The following is a 16,047-nucleotide window of genomic DNA, read 5'->3' on the forward strand; positions in this document are numbered from 1 at the left end:
TTTAATGACTATCTTTACTCTCCTAAGAGCTACTCAGAGTGATATTCTTGACAGGTCAGATTTCCAGTGCCAGCAGGGCAGTTTAAAATGTCTCATGTATATCAATGTAAAGGTTGTAGATATCAAAATGGAGGACACTGCCATTATAAACCTGAATATTATAGACTTTAACAAAGGGAAACAAATACAGGTCAGATATTGTATAGGTATACATCCGATGAGGCGTTCATCTTTATCAGCTCACTTATTTTGAACAAAATACCTTGGGCCAGATCTTCCGGTTGGTGTAAACTCACATAGCTTCAATGTTAATTGGCATAGCTCCATCAGCTGGGGGATCTGGCTCCAGAAAGAACCCTAGAGAATTTTGGGGGTTGTGATTTACGCAAAAAGTATTTAAAGAGACACTGCTGGAATACATCCATATTAATATAATTCCTCCATTTCTAATGGTTTTGAAATGCTACTCTTTCAAAACTGAAAAAATCCCTACCTACAACATTATAAATAGCATTTTTATGCAAAAAGAAGAACAGGAGTACTTGTGGCACCTTAGAGACTAACAAATTTTTATGGTAGGCCAAATCACACCAGTTCCTGGAAAATAAAATCCATAATCTGAATTCTTCCCAGACTGTCAGACATTACTTCGATCACAAACACTCTACTATCCTTGTCGATCCTCAACAGCTCATTGCATGTTCTCTGTGTCAAGTTCCAGAAGTTTTCCCTCCCCGAGTAGCATTTGGAGGAATTCTTTCAGTGTTCCTCCAGCTGCCCAAGAACACACCTGCCATGGCAGAGGCTCTGGCTTCATTCCTAACACATATCCCAAATAATTCCATCTTCTTTTCTGGATTGCTTTAGAGATAATGAGCTGTTGAATGCTCTGATAAATCTTGGCATTTGTTATAAATTCATTCCATTTGATATTTAGTATTTTTCTAAGGCATTTAGACACTTGCCTGTACCTTTGGTGGATTTCCAGCTATTACATTCATGCATTAAGACGGAAATAATATTTGAGCTCAACATTTGCAGACTGGTCTTTAAGTTGTAGACTTTTGATGACCAAATCTTGTTTAAGCTGCGGACTTCAGCTGCCACCTTACCAATTAGTGACATTATTTCCTTATGGCCATCCCCACTGGCTTGCATGCATGTTACTGCCAACGTATGTGAATTAACTCACTTCTTTCTATTCCTCTGCCTTCTAAAGTAATGCTCGAGTTGGAAGATACTGGGATTCTCATTTGATTTTTCCCCCCCATAACTGATTATTAACCCCATCTTTTCTGCAATGCTGGTCTTTATTTGCATGTTGGCTGAGCTGTCACTTAGACGAGCTATATCATCAGCACAAAATAGATCTTCTATACTGTTGTTAAGCTGCTCTGAGGATACTAGTCATTTTTACTGGCATACCATAACACTTCAAGATGTTCCCAAATGAATTGCAATAGATGCATCAAATGCTTTCTTGAAATATATGACTACTGGTTTTCGCCATCTGACCCTCTCTTCGATTATTCTTCTTAGGGTGAAAATCTGGTTGACACATTATTTTCTGGGTTTAAATCCAGCCTTCTAAAATGAGATTAATTTAATACTGCAACCACACTCATCTCCCTAAATATGCCTTGGTTAAGCAAGTACAAAGGGCATTCAAAAAAGTTAGTCCATTCTCTGTAATTATGATCAGAAGAGACTAAATAGAAGAAGTTTTCAAAGTCTCAAGGTCAAAACACTAACACTTAGGTTCCTGACAGCCTCAAAAAAGAGAACAGTTTCAAACAAACAGTAACTGTTAATGACAGTTGCTACTGATGATTAATAAATACTTGCTTGGAAGAGATGAATGTTACCAACGGTCTCAATGTTCTAGAAAGACTTAACTTCTATACCTAATCCAACTACACACAGGAAACAAAAGGTCACAGGTTCCCCTCAAATCATCCAAAGGAGGACGCTGCAAGCACCAGTGAACAAGTGGATGCTGTTGCATCACTGACATCCGTCCCATTCACATTAGCACCAAGGTCTCCTTCTTTCATCCACAACGGGCTGAGAAGAAAGTATGAGATTTTCTCAGGTCTTGTCTAGACTGGCATAAAATGTGTCTTTTTAAAACACTTACTTTAGCTACAGTGTTTTAAAAATACACCTTTTACCCTAGCTGAGATAAGCTCTTATTAGACAGAACACTCACCATTCCTCATAAAACGATGGGGAGTGCAATGAGGGAAGGGTATCGTCTTTCACCTCACAAAGAGCCCTAGTATCGAGCCAAGAGCTAATTAATTCCCCCAAACGATGGTAACAATATCAGCTCCTAACCCCCCCGCAGCAGTGACTGGATACATCCTGACAAATGACGGAGAGGAGCCAGAAGAAAGGGCAGCATGCTAAAGGAGGCCGCCGCAATCTTGGATATACTTGGGATAACAGACTCTTACCACCGCACCCTTCTGCTGTATGCCTGTTGCGTACCAGCTGACAACTTGGCCTATCAGGCCTTGTCTACACTAGATTTTTCCTTAAAGTTACCCACCATTATTACAGCTCCACTGATGGTAGCAACAGCAGTCATCTAGTGCGGACCAGTTGCTGGTATTTCAACGGCATCAGAGCAGGCCTAGACAGCATGGAAATTAAAACACCTACTTTCACCCACACACTACCTATGCTAGCTCTCCTACTATTATCACTGATTGAGCCACACCAGAAAGTTTTAAGACAAGGCTTCAGTAGCGGCACGTCTCTGACTTGCATTCTCTCAGTAGCAGGAAGATTCTGACCAACCAGCAGTCACAAAATTGTTCCCCACTCCTCTCCCTCTTGTTTGCAGCCAAGTTGAGGGAGAAATATTCCTCTCAGACAAGGATCTAGAGATGTGTAAAGGCAGATTTTTCTAACAAAAATGGACGGGGCAGGGAATGGCATTGTGCTTGCTCTGCCCTTTTTCCATCCTCAGAAGTAACAGGAGTGTCAAGTCTGGTATTCCCCTGGTTTTTCAGGAAGACTTTTAGTGGACCGCGGCATATGAACTGGAGAGCTGACTCTCAGGGAACAGGGAAATTAACTGGAATAAAATATTTCACAATAGCTCCCTCTGTGAATTCACTTATTCCAGTGTATGAGTGCCAGGGCTCTGAATCTTTAATGCTACTGAGAGAATGCAAGTCAGAGACGTGCAGCTACTGAAGCCTTGTCTTAAAACTTTATCCAGAATGCTCATTAGTCAAGTGAAATTAAATGTGTTAAATTGCAAACAATAAGTGACTAAAAAAAATCACCTCCTTCCAACTGTTCAGTTTTCTGTTTTTTTTTTTACTCTTAGGATATCAATTTCACTAGTTCTCCAGTCACCATATAGCAGCAGTCAAAGGAAAAGGCGGCTGGATTTCTAATATGTAAAAACCATACATAAAAATTTGCAAATTGAACACTTTTCATGCCTTCTTTATACATTTTTAAGAGAACATTTGCCTATTTTCCCTTTTTAAATTGTCACCTTTAACTTTCAATTAGTTATTTTCACATTTAGGATAAGATTATATAGGAAACATCCCCACAAAGAGAACAATGTAAAAAAATTAAGCAATGCGTGTTTTAATTAGATGTTCCCTATTCAGAAGCAGGGCTTGGTAAAGCAACTGGCCCCAGGCAAGACAGAGGCTTGCCTAGCTAGCAACAGTACTTAGCTTAGATTCTGCAAATGTTGATTGTCTATCGTTTACCAAAAAGTTTCTAGCCCTTGCACTTGTGACAATAATTTTACATTAGATTATTGTTTGAAAACTAGTCCTTTTCCAAATCTTGGATATAGATTGCTCCAGAGTGCCACTTCTGTTACTCATAACTTTGTTAAAACATCAAAAAAAGTAAAATTAAACAAAATTCTGATAATTTTTATTGATGGTATTCAAAACCTTGTGCTTATCATGCTATGCATACTTAGTAAAGCAATGAGAAGCTGCAAAATGGACACACGAGCTAATTACTCAAAACCTTGCTGATTAAAAAGGTAAAGCAATGGAGACCATTCCCCCCCATCCCCGCAGAAACAGAAAGTACCTATGGAAAAGGACAGAAAAGCTCCTCCTCCCTCACAAAACCTGGGGAAGTGAGACTTCAAATTTTTCAGACTTTTACTAATCTACAACTGATATCCAGGATATAGATTAGCCTTTCTGGCTGAGTTTCCCACCACTGCTCACACTGGCAGAGCTGAATCAGTGATAACAGAGAGAATTTATTTATTTATTTTAAACACAAAAAGTCCATGATGTACACAAGTCAGTGGAGACCACAAGCAGGTTCCAGAGACAACATGCTGGAATAACCTCAGCAAAACTGTCTCCCCCCGTCCATCTGTGTACATGTTGGCCTTGGAACTTGGCTTCTCATCAGGTTTTGCTGCTGGAGACCCCACCCTCTTTTCTCATACTGGAATGGACTAATGAATGTCTAGTCAAGTTTTTAAGTCCCAACTAAGAATTAAACACGCAGATCATAACTGCAGTTTTAATGAAACTAGAAAACCAAATATGAGTATTGCATTATAGACATGTAAACTACTGGTCTATGAGGCATACTGAACACTCGAGATTACCTCTTAAAATTCTCCCGTATGTTACCCTTAATAGATAATATTTAAAACAGAAGGAACAATTTACTCCAAAAGTTATTGAATACTCGGGAAATAAGTGTTATAGTATCAAGAAAGAAGGTGATAGAGTTCTTGTTTAGTTTCCTTTTCTAGTATGTGTAATCACAAGCAGCATGTCTTTAATAATATTAACTAGTAAATAATACTACGCAGCACATACTCTTAAGATGGCGCAAGTGTCATGATGCTAATGGTGAGCATTCACATCATGGCAATAGAGGAAAAACTCTGTTGGCAGCACCAAGCATTTGTACCCCATTTATAAAATTTAGGGGTGGGGGTCAATGTTTACTTTAACATATACTATCCTGTTAAGCTGGATTACTTTTGTTTTTGGCGAGATTCACACCAAAGAACTAATAGTAGAGTAAAGAGACCATATTTGGAGATAAAGTAAAAGCATATTGGCATTATCCTGTTTAACAAAAGCCCAAAAGAATTACAACCGAGGCTTACTAATTTAAAACAAAACCCCCTCTCAGAGACCCTGTTTCTTCCCACAAGGCACAAGTGGCAACAGGCCTCCATGAGCCTGTACTGAAGATGGCTTAACTGCAAGGGAAGAGGCAAAACCCAAATAATTGTCAGTTTGCTAATTATGCTGGGCTCAATGTCCATAAGGAAAGAAACTAGAACTACAGAAGTTTTGAGCTACATAAAGCAGAACGGCTTTTAAGTGTCTTTCAAAGTTTTCCATGAGTCAGTAAGTCAGTCCATAAGCCACCAATTCACATTTAAAATTACTATCATCACTGATCTACATTTACATACAGCTTTTCTTTTTCATTCTTCATATACCTATAACTACTCGCCTCTATAATTAAGTTCAGGACTTCACAGCACACTCAACTAGCAGACAACAAGCCTCGCTTTATATCCTCTTGCAATACTCATGAATCGAATGTACCCAAGTGTTAAGATTCCTTTATTTTTACATTAAATTGCAGAGTAAACTGTCAAGTAAGATTGTTTCCCAATCTTTGCTGCTCCTGTATTTATAGTATTGCAACTCTTTTTCTGCTCTATGACAAATACCAACTTTTATCCAAATCCTTACTTTGCTAAAAATTACAAAATTTAGTTGTTTCCAACATTCGGGGGGGGGGGGGGGGGAGGGGAGAGATGGAAACCACCCCAGGATTTAAGTTGTGTGTCCAAATATGAGAGAAACTTTAACAAAACTAAAAATAAACATCAATGTTCATGTGGTGTAAAGTAAGAGGGATTCAACTAAATGAATGTATGGGAGTAGAAAATTAAACAGTAGTGAGTCTTCATCACTAAAGCTTTGGCTAAAATGTTGCATTTCTGTAGCTTCAAGAAAACACTGCTGGAAAATGGAAAGAATCGGCTTCAAAAGAATCCTTTAATACACACAGTCAAACCTAAACCCACCTCAAACAATTTGGGATTGTTAAGTATCACTTGATATTTGAAGTATTGTAGCCATGTTGGTCCCCGGATATTAGAGAGACAAGGTGGGTGAAGAAGAGCTCTGTGTAGCTTGAAAGCTTGACTCTTCAACCAACAGAAGTTGGCACAATAAAATATATGACCTCATCCACCTTGCCTCTCAAGTAACACAGACTTTGAACAAGTTCTCTGCTCCAAGTTGCATGAATGTCAACTCATATCCTTCCTTTTTTTGCCTACCCACATCTTTGTTCTATGCATTTACAACACCAATTTTATACTGTTTCTTTTTCAAACAAAAAAACATACTCCACAATACTTTAGAGTTAATACAATTTCACAGGAAGATTCAGAAGAAGTGGGCTGTAGTCCACGAAAGCTTATGCTCTAATAAATTTGTTAGTCTCTAAGGTGCCACAAGTACTCCTGTTCTTCTTTTTAAGGAAGTTCTGAGTAGGTCTTCAGGAAGCAGCAGCCAATAAATTCTCATTCTTGAGCTTCACCTTTAATTTATCCCCTCCCTCCTATGTACACTGATTCTTACATCCAAAAATAAAATAAAATAAAATGGCAGATCACACCCAGCAGCAGCAGGAAAATGGGAAAAAGAGGATGGTTAGAAAAATAACAGCCACGGACACAGAATGAGGGGGACTACAAAAACTGAATCCGCAAAACCTTTTCCAGACCAGCCTTTAAACTGGACCAAGCTCAGTAAAGAAAAGGTCACTTACTTATGGTGCAACATCTTCTATGAGGCTTCCTGATAGTTATTAGCACTGAGTAGAACACATGGGTTTAGAATGGGCACCACCCATATGTACCCTACTTGAATGCATTTTGCTACACAAGAATTTTTTTTAAATTGAAACATAAATTGCAATTGGTGCAAAGGTAGCACTTCCCCACAGGTAAATTGCTCAGTATTTGCAACCTCTAACTGCACAAAATCAATAACCACCAGAAAAACCTAGTTCAGCCACAAACATATTTCATTCGTCTCATTGCCAGTAATATTTAAATAGTAAAGCATTTTATATCTATCTCATTTGACCTACTCAGTTGATTCTCTGATACAAAGACCAAGATAACAAATCTCAAAAAAGGTATCAACAATATAAACATACTCTGCCTTCTGTAGATTGAGATTAAATTAATCCCTCCACAAAAGGCATTGGTGGAGGTTTGTCTGATCTAAAAACCTGATCACCAAAATAATCCTCAGCAAACTCTACACCTTCAACATATAATAAGGTTTATTTCTTGAAGCTTTCATTTCCCCCTTTTGATTCTGAATTAAAAATTCTTAGAGAAAAAGAAAGTTATTTCCACTTTGGAACATATATTGTTCAGTAAACTCTCTTTTCTAGAGGATCAGCATCTTGAAGAGGAATTTTTTACTTATGGGTTCAACATTTTAATAATCGCCACTCTTCCTCCCTCCCCAACAAAAAACAGCCAATTATGGAAACCAAAACTGCAGAAGATGCCTTTAAAAGAAAGAAAAAAAAAAAAAAAGACGTCACAGTTCATTGTTCACATATCCTTTCCAGTACAAACAGCACCCTGGAGTTGATTTTAGTATAAGAACATCTAATCACATTTGTACTTTTAAAAAAGATACTGTGTTTATTTTCTAAGCATATATAGACATTCTCTTCACTCCCAATCTGGCTTTAAAAATCCCTCAACTTTTGAAATAGCTACTATATAGCTGTGTATTTTCGTTTCTACTGCCTTTAACTGTTCTGCCTTCATTAATCTGGTTTATATCTATTTTCTGACAGATTGTAAAGAGCTTTGAACAAGAGTAGTGTACTAAGCCATCCCCTCTTCTCATTCTAACACTATTATACTCACATATTAACAAACCATACACAGTACAGAGTCATTAAATCAGGTGAACATACATCACATTTAATCAACTGCAAGTCAGGCCCTACTTATTCCAAGCCAAGAGCAGAACAAGGGTGGGTTTTTCTAAGTTGTCTAGTGCACCGTGTGGCAGAAAAACAGCAGCTCGGGCCACTGAATTCCACGGTGCCTATGCATTAAGTGTCACTGGGGTTAATAAATTATCTTGGAGACGAAGTTACATTAAACAGAACTGGCACCAGCTCCCCGCGCAAATCCTGGATATTAATTTTCTGAGATCTGCACTCCCCTCCCTCCCCCCCGCCACAAAATGGCGACGTGGACCGTAGGGAGGAGGAGAAAGGAGAGAGTGCAGCACTCTCCTGAGAGCCGGGGCTGGGGAGGATGGGAGTGGGGTTGTGGGAGGGGAAAGAGGGGCGCCCCGGGGGCGGGGAAGGAGGGATACGGGTACGGGGGGAAGGGAAGGAGAGAGTATAAGCGGGGGAGGAGAAGGGGAATGTGACGGGGAATGGAGAAATAGATCCCCGGGGCCGAGGGGGGGGGGTGTCCCCAAACGCCGGGGAGGCTTGGGGGGGGAAGAGGGCGGCAGCGCGAGCCGGCTGCCCCGGGGAGGAGGAGCAGAGCGGGGGAGGGGTAGTGGGGATTAGTCCCCGGTGCGGCGGCTGGGGAGCGCGGCGCAGGCCCGAAGCCCCGCGGGGCGCTAGTGAGGAAGAGGAAGGGCCGGCGGTGGAGGATCGCGGGCGGAGAGCGGGCCCCGGTACCTTTTCTTCTCGCCGGTGAGCTCCATGGCGGCCGCTCCGGGCTCGCACGGCGGCGCCTGTCGCAGTCCGGGCTGGCGGTTCAAGCCCCGCAGGGGGTCGCGCAGAGGTGGGGGGAGGCGCAGCCGAAGGCCGGGGCTCAGCGCATGGGGCAGGCTGCGGGGCCTGCGGAGGGGACGGGCTCGGCGGCGGCTCTGACCACGCAGGCGGCGGGCTGCTCGCTCCTCGCCGAGCGCGGGGAGGCGGAGGGCGAGTGGGCGGGCGGGGCCGGCCCAGCCAAGCGTCGCACCACTGAGAGGCCTCGCAGCCGCCCGGCCCCCCTCGCCGGCTGGGCCAGCTGAGCAAACAGCTGGGAGGGGGCCGGAGTCTCACGTGTAGGGCTGTGTGCGGGGCGGGCTGGGGACGAGCCCCCCTCCGCCGGGCCCGCGGCGACACAGCGCGGCCTGCAGAGCGCTGGGGGCGGGGCCAGGCTGCAGGGTCCCTGCGCCTGCCACCCCGTGCCCACAGCGGGGCTAGAGACCCCCCCCACACACACCCCGAGCCCGCCACCGGCACCCCGTGCCCACAGCGGGGCTAGAGACCCCACACACACACCCCGAGCCCGCCCCCGGCACCCCGTGCCCACAGCGGGGCTAGAGACCCCCCCACACACACCCCGAGCCCGCCACCGGCACCCCGTGCCCACAGCGGGGCTAGAGACACCCCCCCACACACACCCCGAGCCTGCCACCGGCACCCCGTGCCCACAGCGGGGCTAGAGACCCCCCCACACACACCCCGAGCCTGCCACCGGCACCCCGTGCCCACAGCGGGGCTAGAGACCCCCCCCACACACACCCCGAGCCCGCCACCGGCACCCCGTGCCCACAGCGGGGCTAGAGACACCCCCCCCACACACACCCCGAGCCCGCCCCCGGCACCCCGTGCCCACAGCGGGGCTAGAGACCCCACACACACACACACACCCCGAGCCTGCCCCCGGCACCCCGTGCCCACAGCGGGGCTAGAGACACCCCCCCACACACACCCCGAGCCCGCCCCCGGCACCCCGTGCCCACAGCGGGGCTAGAGACCCCCCCCACACACCCCGAGCCCGCCACCGGCACCCCGTGCCCACAGCGGGGCTAGAGACCCCCCCCCACACCCCCCGGGCCTGCCCCCGGCACCCCGTGCCCACAGCGGGGCTAGAGACCCCCCACACACACCCCGAGCCTGCCACTGGCACCCCGTGCCCACAGCGGGGCTAGAGACCCCCCCCACACACCCCGAGCCCGCCACCGGCACCCCGTGCCCACAGCGGGGCTAGAGACCCCCCCACACACCCCCCGGGCCTGTCCCCGGCACCCCGTGCCCACAGCGGGGCTAGAGACCCCCCACACACACCCCGAGCCCGCCACCGGCACCCCGTGCCCACAGCGGGGCTAGAGACCCCACACACACACCCCGAGCCCGCCACCGGCACCCCGTGCCCACAGCGGGGCTAGAGACCCCCCCACACACCCCCCGGGCCTGCCCCCGGCACCCCGTGCCCACAGCGGGGCTAGAGACCCCCCACACACACCCCGAGCCTGCCACCGGCACCCCGTGCCCACAGCGGGGCTAGAGACCCCACACACACACCCCGAGCCCGCCACCGGCACCCCGTGCCCACAGCGGGGCTAGAGACCCCACACACACACCCCGAGCCCGCCACCGGCACCCCGTGCCCACAGCGGGGCTAGAGACCCCCCCACACACCCCCCGGGCCTGCCACCGGCACCCCGTGCCCACAGCGGGGCTAGAGACACCCCCCCACACACACACACCCCGAGCCCGCCCCCGGCACCCCGTGCCCACAGCGGGGCTAGAGACCCCCCCACACACACACCCCGAGCCTGCCACCGGCACCCCGTGCCCACAGCGGGGCTAGAGACCCCCCCCACCCCGAGCCTGCCCCCGGCACCCCGTGCCCACAGCGGGGCTAGAGACCCCCCACACACACACACCCCGAGCCCGCCACCGGCACCCCGTGCCCACAGCGGGGCTAGAGACCCCCCACACACACACCCCGAGCCCGCCACTGGCACCCCGTGCCCACAGCGGGGCTAGAGACCCCCCCACACACACACCCCGAGCCCGCCACCGGCACCCCGTGCCCACAGCGGGGCTAGAGACCCCCCCCCCACACACCCCGAGCCCGCCACCGGCACCCCGTGCCCACAGCGGGGCTAGAGACCCCCCCCCACACACACCCCGAGCCCGCCACCGGCACCCCGTGCCCACAGCGGGGCTAGAGACCCCCCCACACACACCCCGGGCCCGCCACTGGCACCCCGTGCCCACAGCGGGGCTAGAGACCCCCCCACACACACCCCGGGCCCGCCACCGGCACCCCGTGCCCACAGCGGGGCTAGAGACCCCCCACACACACACACACACCCCGAGCCCGCCACCGGCACCCCGTGCCCACAGCGGGGCTAGAGACCCCCCCACACACACACACCCCGAACCTGCCACCGGCACCCCGTGCCCACAGCGGGGCTAGAGACCCCCCCCCACACACACCCCGATCCTGCCACCGGCACCCCGTGCCCACAGCGGGGCTAGAGACCCCCCCACACACACCCCGAGCCTGCCACCGGCACCCCGTGCCCACAGCGGGGCTAGAGACCCCCCCCACCCCAAAACTGCCACCGGTACCCCGTGCCCACAGCGGGGCTAGAGACCCCTCCACACACACCCCGAGCCTGCCACCGGCACCCCGTGCCCACAGCGGGGCTAGAGACCCCCACACACACACCCCGAGCCTGCCACCGGCACCCCGTGCCCACAGCGGGGCTAGAGACCCCCCCCCACCCCAAAACTGCCACCGGCACCCCGTGCCCACAGCGGGGCTAGAGACCCCCCCACACCCCGAGCCTGCCACCAGCACCCCGTGCCCACAGCGGGGTTAGAGACCCCCACACACACACCCCGAGCCTGCCACCGGCACCCCGTGCCCACAGCGGGGCTAGAGACCCCCCCACACACACCCCGAGCCTGCCACCGGCACCCCGTGCCCACAGCAGGGCTAGAGACCCCCCCCCCACACACACACACCCCGAGCCCGCCACCAGCACCCCGTGCCCACAGCAGGGCTAGAGACCCCCCCACACACACACACCCCGAACCTGCCACCGGCACCCCGTGCCCACAGCGGGGCTAGAGACCCCGCACACACACACCCCGAGCCTGCCACCGGCACCCCGTGCCCACAGCGGGGCTAGAGACCCCCCCACACACACCCCGAGCCTGCCACCGGCACCCCGTGCCCACAGCGGGGCTAGAGACCCCCCCCACCCCAAAACTGCCACCGGCACCCCGTGCCCACAGCGGGGCTAGAGACCCCACACACACACACCCCGAGCCTGCCACCGGCACCCCGTGCCCACAGCGGGGCTAGAGACCCCTCCACACACACCCCGAGCCTGCCACCGGCACCCCGTGCCCACAGCGGGGCTAGAGACCCCCACACACACACACCCCGAGCCTGCCACCGGCACCCCGTGCCCACAGCGGGGCTAGAGACCCCCACACACACACCCCGAGCCTGCCACCGGCACCCCGTGCCCACAGCGGGGATAGAGACACCCCCCCCACATCCCGAGTCTGCCACCGGCACCCCGTACCCACAGCGGGGCTAGAGACCCCACACACACACCCCGAGCCTGCCACCGGCACCCCGTGCCCACAGCGGGGCTAGAGACCCCCCCACACTCCGAGCCTGCCACCGGCACCCCGTGCCCACAGCGGGGCTAGAGACCCCCACACACACCCCGAGCCTGCCACCGGCACCCCGTGCCCACAGCGGGGCTAGAGACCCCCACAAACACCCGAGCCTGCCACCAGCACCCCGTGCCCACAGCGGGGTTAGAGACCCCCACACACACCCCGAGCCTGGCACCGGCACCCCGTGCCCACAGTGAGGCTAGAGACCCCCCCACACTCCGAGCCTGCCACCGGCACCCCATGCCCACAGCGGGGCTAGAGACCCCCTGTGCCCACAGCGGGGCTAGAGAACCCCTTCCCCCTCCCCCCCCGAACCTGCCACCACCGGCACCCCGTGCACACAGAGGGGCTAGAGACCCCACACACACACATCCCCAGTGGTGGTAGAGAACCCCTCCCCCACACAGATTCTTACCCCTTTAGGTAGAGACAGGTTGGCAGAGGTTTTCACCCCTCCAAACACAAAGAGAGGCCTGAGAAACTCCCCTCCCCAACATGGACACACAGATGGGTCAGTATATCACCACCAGCACTCACTAACATCAACAAGAGAAGCCTGCAGAGACATCACACCCACACAGGCAGGCCTGTAAAGAAAATGCATACACACATAGCCCCCCATCAAGACAGGTCTGCTGAGGAAGAGAGATGTCTACATTTGTTAATTTAGGGTAATAGCTTGCATCCTGTGAAATCACACATAGCTTAATCCCTACATCATCCATTGATTTCAGTGGGTTTCTGCATGGGCACAGGGAGCCATCCACAGGGGTCTAATTGCAGGGTCAAGGCAAGGCCTTGTCCCTAGGAATTTCAGGCGGGGATGGCCAGTCATTGATGTATGCTCCTAGCATAGGAAGAGTAAGCCACTACAAGCCATGACTGGTGCCAGGGCAATTTATCCTTACTTGAATAAACTGCACTGGTGTAAATCATGGCTTGGCCTGTCTACTGGGTTTCCATCTGCTACACTGATGGCTGGTTATTGATGAGTGAAATCCCCTGTGCAGCCAAGGCTGTTCGAGACTATAAGATGCTTGGGACAGGGCTTGTGTTTTTCCTCTGCATTTTGTACAGCACCAAGTACAACTGATGAGACTCATCAAATAATACACTTTATAACATGCAAAAAAACGGTGCAGCCTTATAGCTGAGATTTTATGGGCACAATAAATAAACGTCCATGATAGCACACTGTTATTAAAAATATTTATGAAAAGATTTCCCCATCTCTTTTCAATTTCCCCATGGTATTGTACAACACAATGAAAACATAATTTCAAGTTACCCTTATTAAAACTCAAACATTTTTAAAGGCGTTTTTTTCATTATGAAAGATGTAAAGGAGTCATGTCCAACCTTTTCAGCCTCAAGGCTGGACAAGTTATTTCAAACAGTTCATGGGGCCATGCTCAGTACTTGGGGCCACATGCTCTGTCCTGTTCATCTTCATTTGTGCCTCTCAGGCACTGCGAAAAGGATCACTCCAACTAGGGTGACCAGATCAACCAAGTTAAATATCGGGGCGTGGGGGGGCGTGGTGGGAGGAGGCGGGGCAAAAAACAACAACCACCCTTCCTCCACAAGCGCTGTAGGGAGGCCCGGGAGACGCAGGGGAAGCGCGGGGCCAGGGTGAGTGAGAGTCCGGCCTGGCCCCGAGCAGGCAGGACTCAGTCGGGCGGTAGGGAGAGTGGTGGGGGGGCGGCGGCTGTTCTCCCCCCCTGGCAGCAGGACTTGGGAGCAGCCGCTGCTGCAGCTCCCACTGCCGCAGGGGGAGGAAGTGGCTGATGGCCAAGCTCCGCGGCTGCGGCTCTGGCGCCCCCAAATCCCCCGAGCCCGGGCCTGCTGCGGGGATCCAGCAGCGCGCACGCTGTGCCCAGCCCCTGGCCAGTCGCGTCTGGGCTGCTGCCCAGCTGGTGCTATCGCACGGCGGCCCCAGAGTGGGGGCAGCAGGCCCCAGCCCCCCCATCCTGCTCGGGTCCCGCAGGGGAACGAACGGGGCTGGGCTGCCGATGCCTCCGCCCCGGGGCCGCCGCGGGATAGCACCAGCTGGGCAGCAGCCCAGATGCGACTGGCCAGGGGCTGGGCGCAGCGTGGGCGCTGCTGGGTCCCCGCAGCAGGCCCCGGCTCGGGGGGTTCAGGCCCGGGTGCCAGAGCTGCAGCCGCCGAGCTTGGCCATCGGCCGCTTCCTCCCACCGCGGCAGTGGGAGCTGCAGCAGCGGCTGCTCCCGAGTCCCGCTGCCCAGTGGGGGAGAACAGCCACTGCCTGGCCCCGCGGGCTGCCCCCCTACTCTCCCTACCGCCCGCCTGAGTCCTGCCTGCTTGGGGCCAGGCCGGACTCTCACTTACCCTGGCCCTGCGCTTCCCCTGCATCTCCCGGGCCTCCCTACAGCGCTTGTGGAGGGAGGAGGAATGGTGAGCCTGGGGAAGAGGTGGGGATTTGGGGAGGGAGCCAATGGGGGAAGGAGAGGGCAGAGTCGGGGCAGCGGGGGGGGTGGGGGGCGCGAGCACTTCTGGGCTCCGGAGCATTTCCTTGTTTGTCCAGTGTCCCGACCGCACATCGGTCGGGATGCGGGACAAACAAGGAAATATCAGGACAGTCCCGATAAAATCGGGATGTCTGGTCACCCTAACTCCAACTCCCAACCAGTTGCAAGTTCCCAGCAGGCAGTGAGAGCCAGCATAGTTTTCTCCTCCTTGCAGCTTCTGCAACACAGCCAGGGAGGGAAAGTGGCTGGAATGTGCTGCATTCAGATTATCCACAGCTGGTTTATGTTCTTTAGGGACCATAGCCAGCTGGCATAAATTAGAGCACCCCCTAGAGCTCTAATTTGTACTGGGACTGTAGCAGAAAGGGAGGGAGTTGTAACTGGTTGTTGGTTTGCAGTTTTCTCTTCTTTTTCCCTCTTGTAAGCTATATGAGGGAGAGGAACTTTCCTCTGATTAGTGCTCCCCTAGGCACAGGCAGAACCAACTGGGCTCTTACAGATAAGGAATGGGGCAACCAGAGGGATGCACCAGGTGGCCAGTAGGGGTGCTACTGAGCAGTTGCATCTCAGACTGGGCAGCAGGTGCTCAGAGCACTCCTGGCTCACATCAGAGCTGCTCCTGGAGCTGTGTAGGGGAAGTGGCAGGAGGCAAGATTCCTTACTTCTTCCCATAGCAATGACTCAAACATTTCAGTTTAGAAGTCAGCGGGCATGGCTCAGAAAGCTCACTTTCCATTTGCAGAACAAATAGACGCAACTCATCCAAAAAGTCAAGGCACTAAAGCCTTTTACAAATGGTGTCCCCAATCCTGCAGACTCTTAATGAATAATTTTATACATATGAGTAATCCTATTTAGATGAATAGGACTACTCACTTGCAAAAAGCTACTCGAGTATATAATGGTTTGCAGGACTAGGGTCAATCCAACTCTCATTATGATAGCGGAAAGACTCCTACTGACTTCAATGGGAGCAGGACTCCTACAAACATAGTCTCGCTGTAGGAGAAATATGATTGCAATGCAATCACGGTACAATTTTCATGTTGCCACATAGGACTAATATCTCTATCTTTTGCAATACAGCACAGGT

The 16,047-nt window shown here is 51.8% G+C and overlaps 1 protein-coding gene across 1 annotated transcript in view; it reads right to left on the minus strand.

Moving 5' to 3' along the window:
* Positions 1-8,968, minus strand: part of HIF1A (hypoxia inducible factor 1 subunit alpha) — a 44,831-nt gene extending 35,863 nt beyond the window's left edge. The window contains exon 1 of the mRNA XM_054025616.1: positions 8,722-8,968. Coding sequence (XP_053881591.1) covers positions 8,722-8,747 — 26 coding nt within the window. The 5' untranslated portion in view covers positions 8,748-8,968. The remainder of the gene's footprint in view (positions 1-8,721) is intronic.
* Between the last annotated feature and the right edge of the window lie 7,079 nt (positions 8,969-16,047).

The sequence above is a fragment of the Malaclemys terrapin genome, chromosome 4 (assembly GCF_027887155.1).
Source record: "Malaclemys terrapin pileata isolate rMalTer1 chromosome 4, rMalTer1.hap1, whole genome shotgun sequence".
NCBI lineage: Eukaryota > Metazoa > Chordata > Testudines > Emydidae > Malaclemys > Malaclemys terrapin.